Here is a 24353-nt window from a genome sequence, read left to right as displayed (position 1 = left end):
TGAATACTAGCATATAAACAATTGACCATAATACTGATTATAAGGCACCATTAACTTTTTTTTTGTTTACATTAGAAATGTCATGCCATATTGCCACCAGACTAACTCAAAACAGGAATACAAGATTCATTTGTTTTGACCCACCATCTTCATACAAATTAGTCATTTATATAAAGCACAATAAGTATAGATTAATATTTGAACTAAACATAAGTTACAAGCCTCCTCGGCACTAACTGTTCCTCATAGACAGCACAGACAATTAGTACAGTGGTTGTGGTTTCCTTTTGGGAAGGACATAGACAAAGTACTGATTACAAGTTTCTCATTTGTACCTGTTTTCAGTGCCATCTGTACATGAGCACTGCCTACTTAACCGAAAGCCAAATGTCTCCTGACTTTGCTACAAAGAGGCATCTCCATTACAGTACATTTAGCTTTGTGTGCATAGGTCTCAGTCTCGTATATCCAAGTCTTTAATCAGCTTGTGGTTCCTATGTTTATCAATTACATGAACACTAAGCAAAATTTTAACTGGATAGAAATGTACCCTAAGACGGCAATGTACCAAAGAAGGCTGCATAGTGCACAGTGTACCAGCTCTATACTGTACTTAAGGTGCAGTTTGTAAACAATCACACAGATTCATCATGGACATTTTCTTCATCATCATCATCATCTCTGACTATTCCTTCATCAATGCTCTCCATCCTAAGTCTCTGCCCATCAAGATACCGTGGTCCCCTCGGTGCGTTGCGTACTATAAATAAACTGCTTGGAATTGGCGTGCTCTCCCCAAACAGCTGCAGCTTGGCATCATCCTCTATGGCCTTTGCCAGACAGGATGCAAAGCTGTCAAGGGACTTATGGACATCTGCAGTAACTTGAACTGTTGGGAAGTCACCTGGATAAAGATGTATTTATGGGTAAGACATGGCTTGCAAAAAAATATGCATGGTTTCTCAATGTTGCTATGCAGTATGTAAATGCTATTTTAAAGAAAATTATGAGACACTCTCATTATGTCCTACTAATGTTTGACTCATTAAAACGAAAGCAGAAATGGTTTAAATACTTTTACGAGGTTGTTCCACTTGGTCCTCAAATGTGACAGAGCTTCTTCGTTTAAAGCCACTGTAGTGTGTGAAATGAGAGGTGTCAGATGAATAGTTATCCAGTAGCATGATGTCTGTAGCTGATAGAGAAAACAGAGGATTCAGCCATATGTCTAAATACATTAAATGTTTCATCACATCTTTACAAGCTGCATTAAGTATAGGAATCATTTTAATCCCACACATGGGCACATACATATTATATATACACTGGAAGTGCTATTTCCAGTGTAAAAAAGTCAAAAGAGTCACCAGTAATCATAGGTTACAGTGTTAGTTGTGCTCTAAAGAAAGGTTCTGTTGACTAACCCTTTGAGATTTGTGAACAAGTACAGTATATGCGTGTTGCATGCACATACCTGAGTCTTGAGTATAACTGAACCCAGTATCACCAGTGCTACTTTCAGGTCCTAAAAGCTGCCCTCCTCCAACTAGCATGGCTGTCAGGTGAGGAGACATCCCTAGGTCTGAGGGTGACATTTAATTGAGATAATTAGCAGGTTTAAGTTTTCTACAATGTAGGGCAATTAAAATACATTACATCACTAGGAAAAATGCAACACATGCACAGATTGTTTTCATTAATGAAGACAGACCAGTGATCCGGTTTGAGATGCTGAAGAGTCGTGATGTCCTGTGACGGGTGACGAATGACTCTCTGTAGTAGCGGTCCCCAAAGCACATCCCCAGCAGCTCCTTACGCACAGTTTTGTTCCACAGCCCATAGATTAATGGGTGGCATGCTGCACTTGTAAAAGACAGCCAGGATGCTAGAGTCTCCAGCTGTGGAGAAACACTACCTTTTCCCCATAATGCCTCAGTTCCAATCACCACCACATAAGGGCCCCAGGTGGCCAAGAATGTCCCCATCACCACCAGGATGGTGACGAAAGCTTTGCACTGGTTGCCTGAGTAGACAAGGCTCTTGCGGCTGCTGCTAGATGAGGTGGAAGTGTTTGAGTTCTTGCGACCATTTTTCTGCATACCAGGCTCTTCCTGGGCTACCACCACGGTCCCACAATACACCTTACGTGCTTTGATACGGGCCACACGGAAAATAACACTGTAGCACACTAGCATAGCTGCCAGGGGAAGCAAACAGCACCAAGTTACCCAGAAAGATGTATACCAAACATCCTTGTGCCAGGCTGCTGTGCAGGTCCACTTGAAGTTATCAAACTCAAATGATGACCAACCAAAGAGGGGTGGCAGGCAGCCCACTAAAGAGTGAAGCCAAATGTAGACAATGGCCACTGTAGCCCTATTTCCTGTTATCTTCATGGGGTAGATCATAGGGTACAGTACAGCATAGTACCTAAGATTAAAAATGTACAGTAGTATCAGAAAACATAAAATGTCACGAGGAACAAAGTGAGCCATTAAACAAAATGATTATACAGTGGAACCTCGGATTGCGAGTAACGCAAAGGCGAGCAAATTTTTTTTTAATAAATTTTGACTTGAAAAAACGAGCAAGTCTTGGTTTACGAGTACTGAATATCATGTATCACGAATGCGCTTCTTGTTTTGCCGCCGAGCGTCACGCGAACGGTTTTTCTCTCTCTTGCACTGCGGAATTGTGGGTAATCCTCTCCCCTGCTCGGTCTTAGTGCTCGTTTCTTACTGGTATAATCAACGTCCGTGCGCGCATGTACTGTTTACTATAACACTGACCACGTGTGTGCGCGCGTGTTTGTACAGCGCGGGTGTACTGTTTCTTATAGCACACGTATGTGCGCGCATATAAAGCAAAAACAAGTCTCATTAGTAAGGTTAAAGATCCATTTCATCTTTCCCTCCCTGTATCAGCCAGTCGTTAGTTGTTGTGTGCGCGCGCGCGTAATTTGACACCGTGCTCTTTCACATACACCAACACACTCTCTCTCGCCTTTACAAAACCCCCTCTCAGTTTACTACAAAAACTCTGCTCTGTCACAATACTTTTCAAAGGTTTTTTACTTTACAGCAGTGATTCCGTTAGTATGCACTCACGCAAGTGTCAATAGCGATGTTCCTTGCTAATTTTTCAGATAAAACAGTCTCAGTGACGCAGGCACTGAGGCTGAGCATGGGAGACAATTACCCACAATCCTGCATCTAGCAAGAGAGAAGAACCATTGGCTCAGTTGTGATTATGTGACACTCGGCAGACAAAGCGCATGCAAACTATAATACTTGTACATCAAGACCTCATTCGTTTAACAAGTTAAAGTTTATTTTAAAATTTTGCTTGTCTCGCAGAATAAGTTACACACAATCCAAGGTTCCACTGTACACTGAATTCATACATGTCTAATGCCATTATTATTAAAAAAAACACATTAACTCACCTGTCAATAGCAATGGCTCCTAGTGTCAGCATACTTGCGGAGCTAACAAGCAGATAAAGCAAGGCTGTGAAGTTACACCACACCACCCCAAAAATCCACTCTTGCTGCAGGGAGCTGGCTATGACAAAAGGGAGAGTAAGCACTGACAGTAGCAGGTTGGACAAGGTCAGGCTGAACACAAACTTGTTGCTGGGTGTCAGCAGGTAAGGCTTCTTATAAAGTGTCACCACAATAAGCAGATTTCCCAAGCAGATGAGCAAAGAAATAACAATGATTGAAGCTGACTCAAGCACCATGGTCCCGCTCGCACCCAAACCCTCCAACGCTGTGCCATTCTTACTGCTGTTCATTGTGGAAAGTTGTTATGCACCTGAAAGAAAAAGATCCAATCAGGCAATGACCAGCGCTTAAACTTTGAAAGCCTTTTGTATTTAGTGTTAGAGTTTTAGATGAAATGCCAAATTATTCAAGTAGATGATAAGTTCACAGTGCCTGCCAATGCAGTTTATTAAAAATCCCTGCGGATTACTTATGGCTATACAAAGTTGCTTTTGTTTTCTGTAACCCCAAGCTTTAATATTCTGCTTGTATAGTGCTCATTCGTTCCCAGACTAATAAGAGGCAATTAGCTCACGAAAATTACTCCTGTATCTCAAAGCTTTTTAGGGTTACAGAACAGAGTCACACACACAAAAACAAAGTTCCTACTACGAACAACTCTAACCCGATCTAATTGTAATATATATCCATCCATCTTCCATTCCGCTTATCCTGTTTAGTTTTATGGAAGTGTGAGGTGACGGTGCTAATCACTAAGCCAATGTGCAGCCTGATCTCAATTTAAAATTTGTTTGTTTTCTTTTAATTTTACTGATAACAGTTAAAGTTTTAGGACACAAGAACAAGCTGTAAAAGTTTGGTTTCTCTTTGTTTTGTTCTTTATAAATACTTAATAGTCTAACTTCCTTAAAAGGACAGCAAAATCCATGTTATCAGGTGCATAAATTTACAGATCTTGTTTATTTCCATTATCCTATTTAAATTAACTTTTATATATTTATAAATAGTAATAGTAATAATTTATATCACTCCGCCCAAATGCAGATCCTGACACCTGCATGCTACCATTACCTGCGAAAGGAGTGTGCGGTCAACTCGCTAACACTCCTCATGCTTCTCCAACATTTTGTCAGCCCCAAATTCTGCCCGTCATATGCTCTACCTAATGTTACATTTAATGTGGAATGCTTGTGATATGCTCACAGTATGAGATAAAAGTTGATAATGCCTACTGTTACAGTCGGTGAGGAATGAAAAAAAAAAAAAACACCAGCTGGCAGGCTAAACAGAACTTTTTTTAAATATATTTTTTATACACACACACACACACACACTTAGTGTTTAGCACTGTCGCCTCACACCTACAGGGTCTGGGTTCAATTCTTGCATCAGGTCTGCATGGATGTCCATGTTCTCCCTGTGCTTTGTGGGTTTCCTCCAGGTACTCTGGTTTCCTCCCATGGTACAAAGACATCCAGATTACGCTTGCGTCAGGAAGGGCATAAAAACCTGTGCCGAGCTTGTATGTGCCGACTTAATAGCCGGTTGTGGTGACCCCTTGCCAGGAGCAGCCGAAAGACCAACAACATGTGCATGTGTGTCCATGCTTTTTAGAGTGTACCCTGACTTGTGCCACAAGTTCCCTGGGATAGGCTCCAGGCCCTCTGGTATAGACAATAAATGGATTTGAGTCCATGTAACAGTTATCCATAAGGAAATAAAAGATGTATTATACAAGTAACTTTAAACTAATATTTTAAAATAAGGACAAATTCAGAAATTCCTCTATCACCTAGTGCGGAGTATTATGTCATTTTGGAGAACGGTGTGATCGTTTTCAGCAAGCTGTTTGCATGATGTAACATTGCTGTTGGCCATTTAATTAGCGACTTAATAAGCCTTACAGCTCCAGCGAATAAACTCAAGAAGTAAAGGATAAAAACTGTCATTTAATGTAAATGGTTTTAAATTATATGAGTCATTTCATTTATCTGTAAAGTAGCCTGGTTAATTCTGCACATATTATAATTTACAGAAATACTGTGTAAAGTGTTTGCTAGCATTTTAACTTTTGCGTGTAGTGAGAAAATCCTGTGTAAATAAATGGGTTAGCAAATTAGCCGGGTTAGCGCTTTTTAGCGCAACATTGTGATGGCACTGTATAACAGGAGGAGGAGGGGGGGACGCTATTTACGTTTGCGTCTGCTTCTTCTTGCATTAATCTTTAGACACAATTTTGTGTTTGGTTTTATAAGAAAAGCAAAACCACTAATTAACAATAAATTACTTCCTTTACAGCACTCGCCTCTCGGCGCAAGAAAGAGAGAGAAGGAAAGAGAGAAGGAGAAAGAGGGAGAGGTGAGAAGTTAGGTACAGATTAAAGTAACGTTAGCTACGTTAGCTAGCAGCACTGTGTATATAAAGAAATTAAAGTTTCTTCTCAGTAGGGTCAGCACATATAAAGTCTCCTCACCTCTAGAGAGATGCTTCAGGCTCCCAACGTCCCGTAAGAACATGGCAGAAGTCCGGTTTGTACTTTTTTTCCAGGAGAAATTACAAACATATCTGAGTGCATTTTCCATGAGAGAAATCTTTCTTTGTGGTGGTCGGTGCGGATAAAGAAGAGGGCAGTCCTTGGGTTATAATGGCGTCTGAATCTCAGGGTTGCAAACTTCCCTCAATCCCTCTCCCCTTCCCACAGACTCCACAGAGTAACACTCCCAAAACCAGACCCGGGTGGGCGCTCCGACTCCCGCTTAGTTTGATCCTTTATTTGACTTTAATAAGCACTTTTGCTGCTTTTGTGCCCGTGTGAAAAAATGAAAATAATGTCTTTTAACGTATCCAAATTCTTAGCTGTAAATATAAGCCTAATGTTTTATCCCACGTTGTCAAATCAGTGAATTAACTATTTAGTTCAGTGTTAAATAAAATAACATTATTATTTAAAACAAAAAATTCGCAGCATCATTAAGGAGACTATTGAAAATATTCCCGCATTATTTTTTGCACGGGGATCATGTGTGAATCACAGCCAATCCGATCACCCCTTCCCCCGTGAGGAGCAGTCATGGTTCAACCCTAAACGGCTCCCCATTGATCGTGAAGTTCACTACAAAGGGTGCAGTGGAGGCAAATTCATAGCCTGAGGCAGGAGTTCTTGAGACTTTTTGCAGCCAGGCATCCTATTCAACTCTTGTACATTATATTCTACAGGCGTTATTGTAACGTTTATAAAATTGTTTGTCCATTTACCAGAGACACAACTTAAATCCTGAACTTTCCACGATGGAGCACAAAAGGTCTTAGGTCACATTATTTATAGGCTGACTGGAGTATGGATTAAACTTATTCATTTTAAGTGACCAGTGAAATAATTATGAGTCAATTTTTTTTTTTTTACGTTTTTTTTTTTTTTTTACTACTGCAACCAAACCTACTGACCCTATAGCTGTTTAATGCACCCTAGGGCTCCAATGATGTCACATTAAAAACCACTGAACTATGATATGACCTAAGCTGCATCATATTAAATTAAGCCTTTATTTGTCCCATGTACATTATTGCACAGTGAAATTCCTTTTTTGTGTAGCCCAGCATAACTGGGGGCTGGGGTACAGGGTTAGCCAAGCCCCTGGAGCAGATAGGGTTAAGCGCCTTGCTCAAAGGCCCAACAGTGTCAACCTGGTGGAGGTGGGACTCAAACCGCTGACCTTCCAATCATTAACGCTGTGAGCTACCACTGCCCCACATGAGCAATATTTATTCATCATCATTATTATAAAACTATAAGAGATCGTTAAAACTTCTTGAATTGGGGTCATAATTATCCAACACATTATTAAAACCTGGAATGACAATGCTGAAACAAACTTGTGGTGGAAGGTAATTATTTGATAAAGTTGTATCAATAAAGAAATGACAGTAGACATCACAGCTATGTTTAATAGTGAAAGTAAGAAATTTCACAAAAGTCACAGGATTGGGACTAAACAGCTATGTGGCCATAAGAAAAACTAATCAGAAAAAAGCTTCGCTAGGAAGCATAAATATTGGAATATGGACCAATGGATAAGGTCGTGGGATCTTATGAATCCAGATTAACTCTATTCCAGGGTAAGAAGTGAAGCACATGGAACAATGCACACATCATGTATAGTGGTCACTGTACAGGCCTCAGTGTTATGATCTGGGGTGGCTTCAGTTGGCCATGTCTAAACTCAGCAATGATATTGTGCAATTAAATGCACCAACGACCTGAATGTACTGAATGACCAGGTTATCACATAAATGCCAGGTGGAATAATTTTCACACATGAACTGGTCCCCACATTGAACACCATAATCAAAGCAAAAGGCAGTTGAACTAAATATTAAAGCATGACACTTTTTTGGTGAGCCAATGTAGGCATTTTAACAAGATGATCCACTGAACATGGATACTATTTTCTGGTTTACACCACTGATTGAAAATTCATTAAAATAGTGCAATCATCAATCATGCCAATCTGATTCAGATGGTTACATGATACATTTTTATTTTGATTAAGCTATTTTATCAGTTATCTTGAAATATAAGGTCGTATATAAACATGACTGACTGCATTATGTTCAGTTGTGTCCTCAGATCACAAAAATAACACTTTGTTTTATTATGCATTGCTAATTTTATTACAGAATTATAACTCACAAACATTAGAAATATAAATATATAAAATTATTATCCAAAATATGTGGGCTTAGTACAACAGGATAAAACAACGATGAAAGGTCATTATTCAAAAATCACATCCCAGTAGTTCAATCCTCATGGTGGCAGCATTCTGCCATTTTGTAGGAATAATTTTAATATATTTGGAGAATATTGGAGGGTAAATATAATTTTTCACATGACCATTGTTATCAGAGTTTCCCATAAATGTCTGCAAAAAAAAAAAAAAAAGGATGTTATAATTGTATAAAGTCCTGTACAATAACTTTTGATTGCCCATGTAGGATGAGGTACCTTTATTTCATAGTCCTCATTATCTGTGTACTTGGTCCATTTCTTGCCATCATCACTGTACTCTAAAACATAAGTGGTTACAAACATTTCTGTTTTCAGTGACTTTGCACCCTGGGTAACAATTCCAGTGACCTTCTTTACATCCTTTAGTTCTATCTGGAGCCATGGCTGCATGTCATTACTCTGTGGAGAAAAAAAAAATTGCAGAATCTGATGATGGTATGGCTTTAGTATGGATGCATGCAAAATATGATTTTTTTTGTTTACTACCTTGGATTGCCAAGCATTGACGGATCCTTGTTTATCAAGACGGGCCAACCAAGGCTGCCACAAGCTAGAATACCAGTTGGAAGCAACAGAACTGGCTGTGATTTGTTTATCACTTATCTCTCCACTCTGCATTCCCAAAGGTACAGAACATCCTGTAAACATGCATATTAATGTTATTGTAGCCTGGGTTGACACAAGTGAAACAAAAACACCAGTGGCAAATTATTTTGTGCAAATGTCTTCTTAGTTATGCAAATGCATGTCTATTTAGGTTGCAGATTTAGATTGCAGAAAACAAAGGCATGAAATTATAGAACAGATAAAAAGAGAGCCATAAACAAAACTATTTTGACATATAACAGGTTTTCAGTGGAATTAACTATAGTATATGAGGTGATTTATGGTATGTTTTATTAATTTTCTTTTTTTTTGTGCAGTGTTATTATCTTTTAGCAGGCATAATTATCTTTTAAAGGCATAATTTAGCAGGCGACGATAGAGCATTATTATTTTTTTTAAATAAAACTTTTTCTTTTATATATTTGTAAGAACTAAACATACATTTTCTGAGAAGTGGCTGGTTCAAGGCTAAAGCTAAGTAATAGAAATTTTGCCATGCTGTTCGAAAAAAAAGTCTGCTCACAGAATCTCAAAAATATTTGAATCAATAAAGTCATGCAACAGTTTTGTTATCTTTTAGTTAATCAACCTAGCCCAAGGAGAAGCAGGACTAATAGAAAACTCCCACTGAAAGAATTCAGATGCCTGCCTGTCTATTAAGACAGAGTCTGCTTTGGAAAAACATGCACATTTTAACCAAGAAGGGAAATGTCTGGTAGCCAACACTGTACTTGATCTGGTCAAAAATATTGCTACCATTAGTTCAGACAAATACTCTGATTATTGATACAGAAAAGAGTACTGTTGTCTCTTAAGCTGTCTTAAAGCAGTACTGCTTGTATAAGGGGATTGTGCACACCTCTATTACACACAGTATCTAAGGACTCTGAACACACATTCACAGTGAACTGTATGCTCGGTGAGATATTCCAGGTCATTATCAAGCCTTATATTTACTCATGAAACAGTTTTTAAAAATTTGAAAGTTTTTAGCTAATTGATGCATGTTTGCCTGACATATATCTGATCTCTTACTTTGAATTTTTGATTTACACATGATTGTTTTGTGCTTTTTCTAATGAAAATATGTCAGTCCTTAATTATTGCATATCTGTAATATGCACATAACTCTTCTTATAATAATAACAATGCCAGTACAGTTCACACCTACCATCTAACTCGCATCCAAAGAACTCCATACGAAGAGTTGGATAATTATATGAATGTGAGGGGAAAAGCCTCACATAACGGCTAATAATTGGTGGGAAGAATATATTCTCCTTCACTTCATGGGCATCCCTGTTGCCATCAAAAGTCTTAGGAAGTGGAAAAGAAAACTAGTCAGCATTTACATTTTTTTCTTTGCTTTGTATTACAATGTACACTAAAGCAGTCACTTGCCTTTCTTGACGTTTTGCTATCCCCCTTATACCAACTCCATCTTTTGCGGTCTGTACTATAGAAGATTGTGTAGTTTAAAACATAGTTAGAGGTGAAGATCTGTTTGGCTCCCTGTGTGGCTATTTTACTGATCACCACTGGCCGTTGGAAGTCTACCTAAACAGCAGGACGAACCATTTTATTGTAATTACTTAGCAGTCCTTTGCAATTTATGGGATAATAACTTGTAGACTGTCATTGTGTGATGGTACCTGAATCCACTGGTCTGAATTTGTTGTACTCCATGCATTGTATTTTCCTGTATTGTGCAGTCTAGCCAAATTGGGAAGCCAGTAACCTTCAATAAAGAATGAATTTAAATAGAATTTTTAACCATGATTATTGTATTGTATTCACAGAATATTTACACATATTACATTTAACTATGCAATGGATATGTTAATACCTCGAGAATCTGATGCTGTAATTTGGCTGTCCTTAACCGCTCCAGAAGTCAAACCAAGAGGGTGGTCACATACTGCAAACAAACAAAAAGAACATAAAGATGAGAACAAATGCATTTACAATCTAGTGATAGGAGAAATTTGAAGAAAATCTATTTTAATCTTTCTTATACCCTGTTTACCACATTTACACAGTCCCCTCTCATTACTTTTATTTCTGTAAACTGCAGACATTTGAATTTGAGATCAGCATATGAATTTAATATGATACATCAGAATTTCAGCATTCCTTTCCTCCTATTTCTATCTGTGTGTTAAACAGCTTGGATATGGCACCTTTCCTAGCAGACACACCACATTTTAGGTGAGCAAAGAGTATTGCAACCTCTTGTCCTAAAGTAAATTATAGCAAACAGCATTATTTGGTTACATATCCCTTGATTGCAATAAAAAGTAACTACAAATTTTCTACAATTATTAGTAAGATTATTAATAAAGATTAGTGAGCCTATTCCAGATGTAGTAATGCAAGGTCCCGTCTCCTGTTTTATAATTCACTTTTGACATCAAACTGTAAATGTCTTAAATGTATAGCAAAAACTAAATCTAATCTGGTCTTGTTGTTCCAATACTAAATGAATTAGATGTTAGCCTTCCTCTTATCAAAATAAATTTCATTTTAGCTGAAAATCTTTAAAATTATTATAAAAAAAACAATGCACAAATAATTTGATACCATTGCCTAACACTAAAAATAGGGTCTGCATCCCTCTCTGATGGGAGATTCCGACCTCAGACTCCAACATCCAGAGCCCTGGCTTTGAGGGAAACATTTCCAGGGTTGCAAAACCTCCTGCATAAAAAAAAGAGTTCAGTAACACATTGTAGGAATGAAAAACATTACAAAATATGAAAAAATACAAACCTGGTAAAAGTGGATATACTCCCTGACGATGAGGGTCGTTATGCTTGTTTAAAAATGTTTGGCCATGAAAGTTAATGCTGTGGAAATCTTTTGAAGAGCCCATGTTTATGAGATGCCAGTTTACAAGCTGATTAGCATACATGCGGAGTCCTTTAAGGCTGTATATAATTCCATTGATTGCTAAAAATCCAGCAGAAAAAAAGAATAGCTGTTAAAGTACTAGCTGATTTGGTTCTACTGAAACACTGATTTTTAGAAAAAAACTGTGACAAAATACTAATAAACTCTAATAAAATACCATGAAATTTGATATTGTTGTTGAAATTTGGGTCCATTGTTGCTCTTTTGTTTGTCTTCTTGAGAATCTCATAGTTTTGCTCATAGTACCAGCTCTTGTTCTCATCAAACGTCATAAAAAGTAGCATAAATTCTTGTTTGTCTAATGAATTTTTAGCCAGGGTGCCTTTCTTACAAATCAGAAGAGGCCCAATCAGTCCAGAATGGATGTCTCGCTCCTGCATAAACAAAATCCAAAAATCATCTTCATGCCAAAATGCTTTACATAGTACCAACAAGGCAGTCCCATATTTAAACTTACAGGATTTACACCAGAGTAGTAGGTCCATATTCTGCAGTCAGATTCACCATTTAACGGTCCCACCTTGTCATTTACTGTCCAAATATATGTAAAAGTTGTATTAGGTTGCACCGCATCATCGTACTGGTACCAGTAAGGTGAGCCATCATCATATTTCAGCCCCTCCATATTTTTGCTATATGACACCCCGTTTGCATGCAGTGAGTATGGGCGGCTGGCAAGATTTTTAAACACAATCTAGAAAAAAAGACAGGCTCAAATTACACTTAATTGTAGATTTAAATGACAATTATCTACTTAAAAATCCAAACACTTCATTCAACTATCAGATATATGGTTACATATCTTACGTATATGGTTTCATCAACTTCAGCCTTAATGACTGGACCCATAATTCCAAGATGCTCATCAACCTCTCCACGAGTGTCTGGGGTTGTAAAGGAGCTGTCCAAATATGACTTGAACAGCACTTTCTTGAACAGCGTAGGCCTCTCCTTCACTGAGGCTTTATCTTCCCTCCTTTAGAGAGAATAAAAAAAATAAAAAAAAAGATTGTGCATTTTATAGACACGTGTATTATTTTGAAAACTAAGTAATCATAAATAAGTTTAAAAAAAACTCAACTGTTTTTACAGAATAAAGGGGTACAGTGTAGAGGCCAAAAATGTCTAGGGAAAATGTGCAGGGTGACTTCCTGTTTGTTTGTTTATCATTATATACACAATGACATGTACTACATTTTTATACTATTGCACTTTATTGACCTGTAGATGTAATAAAGTTTCTATATAGTTTTCCTAGGCAACAGGACATTTGCTACAACAATTCTTTTTAACTGGGCAGGAAAAGTTTTTCTGGTACTACGTATAAGAGATGAAATATTGATTACCTTTGTCCATAGCCTGCATAATCCCAGTTAATTTCTTCAGCAGTAATGAAGTAAACCCTGGACTTGAGGCCAGCAATTTGCAATGAATATTTAGTTACTTCATCAAGTGCATTCATTTCTGTTTGAGGCCGCTTACCATATGGGTATTTGTATTCAACATATTCATATTCGTCTAGGTCATCTGGGGTGTCGTCAGTATCAAAATCATGTTCACCATGGGGAACATATATTTCATAGTCATTGAAGTCATTCCTGGGAACACCGATGACTATGGATTTTGGCCCCATGTCTTCTTCACTGAGTATGGGCCTATGGCCCCTTGGTGTTAACAGAGGTGGAGTGGCTCCTAGTGAAGAAAAGCTACGTGGAGATAAGATACCACGTTGTTGTGGTTTGTACTCCCTCATCTTTTTTGTCTTCATGCCATACCCTTTCTTTGGTGTTACCCTTTCTAGATGTATTTTTTTCTTCTCTTTTTTTGCACTGTTTGGATGCTTGTCTGTTATGTATTTGTTCATGTGATCTGGGAACTCCAGTGGCACCATCTCATGTTTACCATCATAGCTCCAATTCTTTCCTTGTGCATCCAAAGGTGTGCTGAGAATGGCCATAGTCTTGTTGTTGCCCTTTAGATAGATGATCACTTCATTAAGAGTCTTTTCAACATCTGGTAAAACTTGCTCTGAACTGCTATTTGGCAGTAGGATATTATTGTAGGAGCTGTTCCTTTCTGGAGATGAAATGTTGAAAATGCCATTAGGAAAGGAATTATTCTTGATGCTCTCTGAACTGAACTCTTCTGAGGATGTCCAGTTGTTGCTGACTTTTAGGCTTGTCTCATTATGGGCATTGTCAATAAAAGCAACTATGGCTGAACATGTAACATTCTGAGTCAAGTTTGTTCTCTTTCTGCTCTCACTATCAAAGAATGTATTAGAATCATTCAAAGTATTGTTGGAAAAATTGCAGTCTAGTTTGGTGCTGTTGGGCTCTTGAATATTTACGTTTGGTTGGTCTAGGGCGCTAGAAAGTTCTCTGAACTTTTCCAGGTTAGTTTCTATGTTCATGTCTTTGATATTATCATGGGTATTATTCACTTCCTTATTATTATCCACTTCAAATATGGAGTCCACATGCGTTCTATTTAATTCCTTTTTTTCCTCTACTGAAAACTCAGGGTCCACATGGGTGGCATTTAATGTTTGATTTTCTTTCGATGAGAATTTGGAGTCCACATGGGTATTATTAAATTCATTTTTCTCCTCTAAAAAGTTTGGGTCTCCATGGGTGGCATTTAATTCTTTATCTACTTTTGAGTCCACATGGGTGTTATTTGATTCTTGAAAACCCTTTGTTTCACTGAAGTTTTGGGTTTCCTCAGGCCATGTTGCTTGAGTGGTACTGTGCAGAAATGTGTTAGGAACTTCTGTAGGGGAGAGGCTGTACTCGACTGAATGCTCATTGCTATTATTTTCTATTACTTGACCATTATCCAAAAGCACAATATTGTCATCGTCTGTTTTGCTACTATGAGAGTTAAGAGCAGGTACACTGTAAATAAAAATATTTTCCCTTAACCTGTCATCATTGTCTTCAACCTCCAAAGAGCTCAGCATTGAGGATTGTGCCTCTGTCTCATTCTCTTTATGAATCTTTGATGGTTGGGGTAATAGCAGTGGCCTTGTTTCATTTGTTACTAATGATGTATAGTGTCTGTTTTCTGGTTTTTCACTGTCAGTAAATTGTAGAAATGAAATGTTACTGGGAGTAGGGGTGATACTGATAGTTCCTTTAATTGTAAGATTTGCTGGCTCCAGAGATATTTTGATCAGCGAGTCTGTTGTACTTTCATTTTGATCAACTTTTGCAGTAAGGTTGTTATCTAACTCAAACTCCAAATGAGTTATGTTTTGCAACCCATCAATGTGAAGTAGCGCACTATCAGTGCTATTTATAATGGGCCGGTCCAACTCTGGCATATTATTTTCACCTGTGTTGTTTTCTGCACTTAAACCAAGAAGCATGGCATAATAATCTGAATCTGGATCAACATCATTTTTGCTTGGCTTTGATTTTGATTTTCCATTTTGTAACACTGCATCATTTATAGGGCTCCTCTCATCACTGTTGTCATCCGGTAGTTTCTCATCACCACTGAAAATGTTATAATTGTTTTTCAGTGACCTTATACCAAGGATTATTGCATAATCATCCGACTCTGGATCAATGTAATTTATGCTTGGTTCAGGTTTTGATTTTTCATTTTTAAACATTGTTTCATTCATAGGTTTCCACACGTTGAAGGACTCATCTAATCCTCGTCCACTTTCACTGGTACTGTAATCATCATACTCTTCCGTAACATAATCCCTAAAGCATTCAACATCCTGAAACTTCACTCTTAATCCTTTTTGGCTCTCATGTGTGTTCAGTGATGCCAATAGCCAAAATCCTTAATAAAAAAAATTGAAAGAATAATTAAAAGGGAAACAAGTAAATTTATGTTCCAGTACATTTCCATCAAATTATTATCATGTCATTACAGACAAATACTTTACATACTGCATGGAGTAATGTACATTTTCTTTAAATAACATTTACTCACTCACTCACTCATTGTCTATACCGCTTTATCCTGTATTTAGGGTCGCGGGGACCTGGAGCCTATCCCAGGAGGCTTAGGGCACAAGGCGGGGTACAACTTGGACAGGGTGCCAATCCATTGCAGGTCACACACATACATACACACACTCACACGCTCTTTCACACACTACGGGCAATTTGGGAACGACAATTACCCTAACCTACATGTCTTTGGACTGTGGGAGGAAACCGGAGTACCCGAAGGAAACCCACCAAGCACGGGAAAAACATGCAAACTCCATGCATGCAGAGACGGGAATTGAGTCTGGCCAGGAATCGAACCCGGACCCTGGAGGTGCAAGGCGACAGTGCTAACCACTACACCACCATGCCACCTAAATACATTTGCATTTTTTATATTTCAAGAATACTGTACTGACCAGCATTAGCCATGTTTATGGAGATTGTCTCGCCTGTCATGGGGAACAGACTGAGGATATCCTCTTCTCTGTTATTCAGCTCAAATGTGTGTCCATAAAATGTGGCTGTTTGGATGTCATCTTGTTCTCCAACACTAGACACATGCAATGTTGCAATCTCACCATTGCAAAACCCCAGGACTTGGCCACTTTCATACACATAACCATTAATTGCTGTGAACAATCATTTAAATATAATAATTAATAATTAAGTTGATAAAAATGTTGCTTACATTATCTATAATTACTCACTATACATTCTTATCTACTCACTGTGCATAACATTTGATTTATAGAACTCTGGGTCATCTATTTTCACATTTTTTGGGTCTCCACAGTATGTAAGGATGTTCTCACTTATGTACCAACTCTTGTTTTCATCAAAAACTGCAAACATAGCATGCTGCTCCTTGTCTGCCCTCAGCTGAAAAATGGAACAACTCTTTTTTAATTAACACAGCATGAGGTGCATGAATATTGATTATCACTGGGAAAAAAAATAAAATAATAATTATATATATATATATATATATATATATATATATATATATATATATATATATATACACTGTATATTGCAAAACACACACATACAGTATATATGTGTATATATATATATATATATATATATATATATATACACACACACACACACACACACACACACACAGGTCCTTCTCAAAAAATTAGCATATTGTGATAAAGTTCATTATTTTCTGTAATGTACTGATAAACATTAGACTTTCATATATTTTAGATTCATTACACACAACTGAAGTAGTTCAAGCCTTTTATTGTTTTAATCTTGATGATTTTGGCATACAGCTCATGAAAACCCAAAATTCCTATATTAAAGAATTAGCCTATTTCATCCGATCAATAAAAGAAAAGTGTTTTTAATACAAAAAAGTCAACCTTCAAATTATTATGTTCAATTATGCACTCAATACTTGGTTGTAAATCCTTTTACAGAAATGACTGCTTCAATGCGGCGTGGCATGGAGGCAATCAGCCTTTGGCACTGCTGAGGTGTTATGGAGGCCCAGGATGCTTCGATAAGCTCATCCAGAGTGTTGGGTCTTGCGTCTCTCAACTTTCTCTTTGCAATATCCCACAGATTCTCTATGGGGTTCAGGTCAGGAGAGTTGGCAGGCCAATTGTGCACAGTAATACCATGGTCAGTAAACCATTTACCAGTGGATTTGGCACTGTGAGCAGGTGCCAGGTCGTGCTGAAAAATCAAATCTTCATCTCCATTAAGTTTTTTTAGCAGATGGAAGCATGAAGTGCTCCAAAATCTTCTGATAGCTAGCTGCAATGACCCTGCCCTTGATAAAACACAGTGGACCAACACCAGCAGCTGACATGGCACCCCAGATTATCACTGACTGTGGGTACCTGACACTGGACTTCAGGCATTTTGGCATTTCCCTCTCCCCAGTCTCCCCAGACTCTGGCACCTTGATTTCCGAATGACATGCAAAATTTGCTTTCATCCGAAAAAAGTACTTTAAACCACTGAGCAACAGTCCAGTGCTGTCTGTAGCCCAGGTCAGGCGCTTCTGCCGCTGTTTCTGGTTCAAAAATGGCTTGACCTGGGGAATGCGGCACCTGTAGCCCATTTCCTGCACACGCCTGTACACGGTGACTCTGGATGTTTCTACTCCAGACTCAGTCCACTGCTTCCGCAGGTCCCCCAAGGTCTGGAATCGGTCCTTCTCCACAATCTTCCTCAGGGTCCAGTCACCTCTTCTCGTTGTGCAGCGTTTTTTGCCACACTTTTTCCTTCCCACAGACTTCCCACTGAGGTGCCTTGATACAGCACTCTGGGAACTGCCTATTCGCTCAAAAATTTCTTACCCTCTTGCTTGAGAGTGTCAATGATGGCCTTCTGGACAGCAGTCAGGTCGGCAGTCTTACCCATGATTGCGGTTTTGAGTAATGAACCAGGCAGGGAGTTTTTAAAAGCCTCAGGAATCTTTTGCAGGTGTTTAGAGTTAATTAGTTGATTCAGATGATTAGGTTAATAGCTCGTTTAGAGAACCTTTTCATGATATGCTAATTTTTTGAGATAGGAATTTTGGGTTTTCATGAGCTGTATGCCAAAATCATCAATATTAAAACAATAAAAGGCTTGAACTACTTCAGTTGTGTGTAATGAATCTAAAATATATGAAAGTCCAATGTTTATCAGTACATTACAGAAAATAATGAACTTTATCACAATATGCAAATTTTTGAGAAGGACCTGTGTGTATATATATATATATAATATATATATATATATACAGTAGATCAAAAAAACAAAAGTTACCTGGACATTCCTTGTACTGAGGGACTGGCTTTTGCAGATAAGAAGTGGTCCAACAAGACCGGAGGCAATGTCTTGTGGGGTGTTCACTGCACTATGATACATCCTCGTGAGACACCTTGAATCACTATTTAATGGCTCGTCCTCTTCAATGACTCGCCACACATATGTATAAGTCTCCCCTGGTTGCACTGCATGACTCTGGTTCCCTGTCAGATTGTAAGAGACATTAAAATAAGACAATGATTGTCATTTATAATTGCTTTATTCACATTTGAAACATTTGGTCTCGTTTATCAAGCTGTCTACAAAGACATATCTGCAAAATATTTATAGGAGCCTTTTCTCATGGAATTTGATAATCATGAAATACTAGAATTGTGCAATTACCTCCTAAAAACATTTGTATTCTCCTTATATTTAAGCAGGTGTAAAAAAGATTAAGTTATGGCCCCAGATCATACAGGACATACTATATTTACTGTAGATATGTGTATAAACATATACACATATCTCTTTTGTATGTCATATGTCTTTTTTCAGTTCTATACTGTATACACAGTATGGATTACAAGTTTTAATGATTAAGTTTACACTTACACACTTTTTACACTTACACACTTTAAAAATGTTTAAAATCCTCTGTAGGATGACTTTCACACAAACACATACACTAACGGAAACATTGCTCTGTCAGGAAACTTAACAAGGAATCTCTCTTATGAACCTCGCACAAGCACACACACTAATAGAATCACAGCTTTCTGACAGAGTGAGATCCTGGATCTTTAACAAGGAACCTCTCTAATGACACTTGCTTTTGCTTCACGTGCATGCACACACACCTGGTCACAATGTTATAATAAACAGTACATACGCACAGATGTTGACTATATAAGTGACGCAGGCGCACGGAGACTGAGCATGGGAGACGATTACCTCCTGGCTTTGTAGAAAGCATGGTTGTGCATGACTGATTTTACTTTTAACTGAAAAATAAAAATGGGTACCCCTGTTTAATTTTTTTTTTCAAGATATTCCAAATTGTTCTGTTGTGCAATTTTCTCTCTTGCCATTCCGATCTTTCATCACCTGTGATGTGGACACTACTTTTTATTAAACACTTCATTAATAAATTAGACAATTTTACTCTTTCTTGGGTTATACCTTTTACATAAAACTTTTTGCCTGAAAATGGGTCCCAACGGTAGCAAAAAAATTTGGGATTAAAGTGATCTGTCATTAAATAACTAATTAAATGTTATAAATTTTTCAACGTGCAGCCACAAAAGTGTTTAGCATTACAAAAGGTTTAGCTCAACATTTACACCATCTTCACAAATAAAAAAAAGAATGTTATATATTAGATTTAGAACATACTGTATTAGTATATGACCTACTGTACTGTAAATGTAAATGGACATTTTACTAACCTCCCTCAGGGTAATTGACGCCCTCTGCTGCTTTATCAATCGTTAAGCCATGGGGATAAATGCTGTATGGACGTGATGCTTTGTTTTTGAATACAATCTGTAAACATAAATAATTTTGTGTAAATTGACTACCAGAATGGACATGAGGTGATACAACCAAAACGATAATGTCAAATTGTATGATTTTGTACTTAATTCTGGCTGTTTTCCTTTTTTTATCGTTTACCTTTATTATGTCTCTGATCTGTGCTCTGATCACAGGACCAAGAATTCCCAGCTCCTTTTTCCTTTGTTTGTGCTCTGCCTTTTCCTTAAATGATTCATCTGTATACCTGACAAACACCGCTTTTTTATACTTCTTGCCAATTCGTCCTGCTCCCTGTTTTAAGTAGGTAGACCGAAAATCCCTGTGTGAAAATGAACAAGATATCTGTAAATACAGATAACACAGAAAATCTGATATTGTTTAACAGTAGCTGTTTGCTTACCTGTCCACATTTTCTGGCAAATGTGGGGCATAATCCCAAATAGTCTCCTCAGCTGCAATGTAGTAAATCCATTCTTGGCTTTCTCGCTTTTGTTGTATGGTGAGCTTTCGCTTTGGTGCAGTAAACTCATTACATGAATTAACATCCAGGTAGCCATGCATACCAGCTGAAATAAAATGAGAAACATTAGTTACGGTCTTGTTGTATTTAGACTTAAAGTAATTGTAATTTAGTTTACAACACTCCACTAGTTTGGAGAGATTGAATTGGTTGTTTGGTAATAAACAGTGGATATGATAACACAGCTTTTAAAAATTATACTTTTGAACTAAAAAAAAAAAAAGCAAAAGCAAGACAATCCAAGATTATTTCATTTTTCATCCTTGATATGACAGGACAAATAGAAATTATTGCATCATTATATAATGGGTCACGTGCCTGTACTCAGAATGAAAACTAATACATTAAACCTGAGTACAAAATAATTATTTAAATCCCACAAATATATAATGTACAGTAACACAATGAAGTGTTTGGAGTGTGCACACACTTTAGATCTCAGGTCTGTATTGAAGGCACCACATTAATATTACCAAGAACAGAAACATAATCCAGAAAAGATGAAAAGACAAGAATATATTTTTTCAAAGAGACTGCCAAGCAACCTATAGCAGCATTAAAGGAGCTGCATAAATAAGTACTGCTTCTACTACTCCCTGTATATGGCATCAATCTCTCTTATTCATCACATAGACTCTGGGGTAAGGTGGCTAAACAGAAGCGCTTTCTAGTTAAAAACACTTTTTTGACCTCTTCAAAACACACCTAAATCACTATCAACCAAATGGCAAATATGTATTATTTATATTATATTTTGTTTTTGGACACGATCTTTAATTAATCAATCTTTAATTAATACTGTATACAATTACAGTATTAATTATACTTCCTATTCCTAATTTATTGTATGTTTTTATTTATTTTATTAAAGGAACCACTAGATTTAGTATTACTTACCTTCCAAATGTTTACTAATGTGAGAAGAGAGAAGCCAGCGACCAGGGTAGACGGCCATCATCTCTGCACTAGTAGCTGTGCCACTGATAAGGCCGATCGAAGACACCTTGTGCCCATTCTGCTGTAGAACCTGGCCATTAAAGTGCACGGAAAAAAGCTCTGGCTCCGAACTCATACCAACCAAATTCCAGGTTATTTTGGAGTGTGCACACACACTCAGGTCTGGAAAAGATCCAGAGAATATCACAAGAGCAACAAACTTAAAGAACTTTTGAACTTATAATAAAAAATACCTGCTTACCAGGCACAGAGCCATTTGTGAAGCCATTGATGGTGTATTTCACATTGTCCTTGAGTGGTGCTTCCCCTGCACTGTACCAAGTATTGCTTTCATCAAACACCCCAAACAACAATGTCAATTCCTGATGGAAATGGACCTGCTTTCCAGATTCATCAAGGCTGCCTGTATAGCAAAGACATACAGCATGCATATATAGCTGATTGAGGCTTAGAATAAACAACATTATCTAGTAACAACATATCTTGGTATCGAATTTGTCTGAAGGTTAAAGTAAAATACTCAGTATTGATTAACTGATTCATATTGTCTATAATAATAAGAATAATAAAAAATGAACATACCAGTCTTACAAATTAGTAGTGTACCAATCAGGCCTGTGTTGTAGTCCTTGACAATATCATTGTGTGAGAAATAAGTGTATGTGACACACGGGGGATCTGCAGCCTGTGGGGCCACTTCTGAAGTTACCTCCCAGTAGTATTGATGCTCATTGCCAGGATGTATGACATCATCCTCTTTCTCAAACTGGGATGTGTTGTCAAAGTACAAAGATCCTGAAGGATTATAGATTTGCAGGAAATGTTGATTTTTTTTCCCCATCTGTTTAAACTTCAGGGGCAATATTCACTTTAGTTCCAGGAATAAGCAACAAACCAAAGCGACTATGTGGTGGGATAAGACACAGTATAGCTATTTTTTTCACTGCCATTTATACAAATATTACAAATAGTGTTAATCAGAGTGACCAGAAAATAATTAGTCAAAATTTTTTTGTCAAAAAATAGCTTTTTATCTTGATTTTGAACTTAGGCACAGCCTGTGGTTAATATGTATGACAAAAGTAAATACGCCTCTTCAGTTTGTTTACTCAAGTGAACAAATGCCACTGAAAAAATGCCCTTTCCTAAGCAATATTTTTAGCATAATTACATATTTTTATATACACAGACAGATTATAATGTCACACAGTTGTTTTATACATTTAAGACATTGGTATACAGACCTTCAGACTGTTTTCCATAAGCTATACCATGTGGATGAATACTACAGGGATGATCCGCCATGTTCCTGAACGTGACAATGATGGTGTCACCAACTTCGCCACGAATCGTGGGGCCGAGCAGCCCTGCTAACATAAAATTAATTAATTATTTTTTAGTAGTTTTGTAGTAGTTTCTTGTAGAATATTAAACTAAGAAAATCCACCTTACAGAAGAAATTTGAATACCTGACGATGAAGTTGTTTTAGCCTTTAAGAAACTTTGGTCATATTCCCTGTACACTGTCTTTTTATAGATGGGACCAACACTATAAAAACAGGAATATTTATAAAAAGTAATGAAAATATATAAATCAGTATATAAATAGAGATTAACTGAACCAGTTTAGTCTACGCTAAAGCAAATAGTCATACAAAGCAACTCTGCAGGATGTACGTACACCCATCTGATCCTAACATCTTATATACTTATACCAAATTTTTAAAACACTTCATAGAATACACTATGTTTTACCAGATAATGAGTAAATACCTTCGATCGATTCCATTTGTTGTATAATCCCAATTAATGTTAACTGCAGCAATGTAGTAGTGTCTCTCCACTGCTGTCCCACACTGACTCAGACAACACAGAAGTGCCAAAGTATGAAAAGCAACTGGCCGTCGAGAAAACCTCATATCTCAGCCCGGAGCCCCAGGTAAGGAGCGTTTGTTCAAGAATGGAGTAACTTCTGATCTCTCAGGAAAAAGTATCTTTTATCTCTACTCGTCCCACATCCCCCTATCATAAGGCATACAGAACCCCCCCCCCCCACACACTTCTCCAAACACACACATACATGCACATACCATTAAGCAATGAACCTCATTTTGTCATTCTTGCAAATCTTACAAAATATTTAATTAAATCATTACCTATAACTATTTAAAGTGTTCAAATAAAGCTGCAGATTAAATGGTCAATGCTTTAAAATCTAACAGGAACCTAATTCCTGATAAACCTAACATTATTACCTGGTATTATGTAATACCATGAACATTATTACAGGTATTATTAATAAAAGCTACATTCCAGAACTGCTCTACATAACGACAGCAAAATTAACATAAATTTTTAACGTTGAAATGACAGATAGAAAAGAGTTCCTAAGTGTAAAAGTGCATCTGTTGCAATTAAACCACAGAGATTCTTTACCCACAGAGTAAAGTAACTGGAGTACACACAATATGTTCTTGTAATTATGTTCTAGCGGAAAGGCAAAATAGAAAAATGGTGACTAGGGTTTACCAACCACAGTGATGAGAGTGCTTAATTGTAATCTTAAACAATGATTATAAAGTTTTTTTTATCTTCTTTTTTTTGTTGAGAGCTGATCCGTAACTTATTTAGCCTTCATAGTATGCCTTTGTAGTAAAAAAGACCACAAACCTAAATACAAAGTAGAATATTCATTAAATGAGTGGATATTTGTATGCACCCATTTTAACATACAATATAATCCTGTTTAAACTTTAGTTAATCCTCTTATTAAATTTGTCATGGTAACTACAGCATACTTTTTAGATTAACTACAGTTATTAAAAG

General features: G+C 37.3%; 2 protein-coding genes across 4 annotated transcripts; both read right to left on the bottom strand.

Annotated features, from left to right (window-relative positions):
• gpr161a (G protein-coupled receptor 161a) lies at positions 1-6147 on the bottom strand. The gene is made up of 6 exons (XM_053496320.1): positions 5979-6147; positions 3446-3815; positions 1712-2430; positions 1475-1582; positions 1076-1195; positions 1-904 (listed from the first exon to the last, which is right to left on the bottom strand). The coding sequence occupies exons 2-6, from the start codon at positions 3793-3795 to the stop codon at positions 636-638; spliced, it is 1566 nt and encodes a 521-aa protein (XP_053352295.1). The 5' UTR covers positions 3796-3815; positions 5979-6147; the 3' UTR covers positions 1-635.
• A 2022-nt stretch (positions 6148-8169) lies between these two features.
• Positions 8170-23476, bottom strand: f5 (coagulation factor V). Of its 3 annotated transcripts, none has more exons than XM_053495807.1 (25): positions 23301-23476; positions 22997-23076; positions 22772-22897; positions 22110-22322; positions 21769-21930; positions 21468-21689; positions 20451-20616; positions 20189-20369; positions 19963-20059; positions 18533-18738; positions 16492-16642; positions 16180-16392; positions 13157-15608; positions 12618-12786; positions 12268-12504; positions 11968-12184; positions 11670-11849; positions 11481-11597; positions 10747-10818; positions 10553-10638; positions 10302-10457; positions 10072-10216; positions 8781-8932; positions 8511-8693; positions 8170-8427 (listed from the first exon to the last, which is right to left on the bottom strand). In XM_053495807.1, the coding sequence occupies exons 1-25, from the start codon at positions 23444-23446 to the stop codon at positions 8284-8286; spliced, it is 6273 nt and encodes a 2090-aa protein (XP_053351782.1). In that variant the 5' UTR covers positions 23447-23476; the 3' UTR covers positions 8170-8283. The 3 variants fall into 3 exon arrangements, with proteins under 3 accessions (XP_053351782.1, XP_053351783.1, XP_053351784.1); XM_053495808.1 differs by having other exon boundaries at positions 22772-22894; XM_053495809.1 differs by lacking the exon at positions 16180-16392.
• Positions 23477-24353: the final 877 nt, after the last annotated feature.

This window comes from Clarias gariepinus, chromosome 5 (assembly GCF_024256425.1).
Source record: "Clarias gariepinus isolate MV-2021 ecotype Netherlands chromosome 5, CGAR_prim_01v2, whole genome shotgun sequence".
Lineage (NCBI taxonomy): Eukaryota > Metazoa > Chordata > Actinopteri > Siluriformes > Clariidae > Clarias > Clarias gariepinus.
The sequence above is the reverse complement of the archived record's forward strand: the minus strand, read 5'-3'. Positions and strand labels throughout refer to the sequence as shown.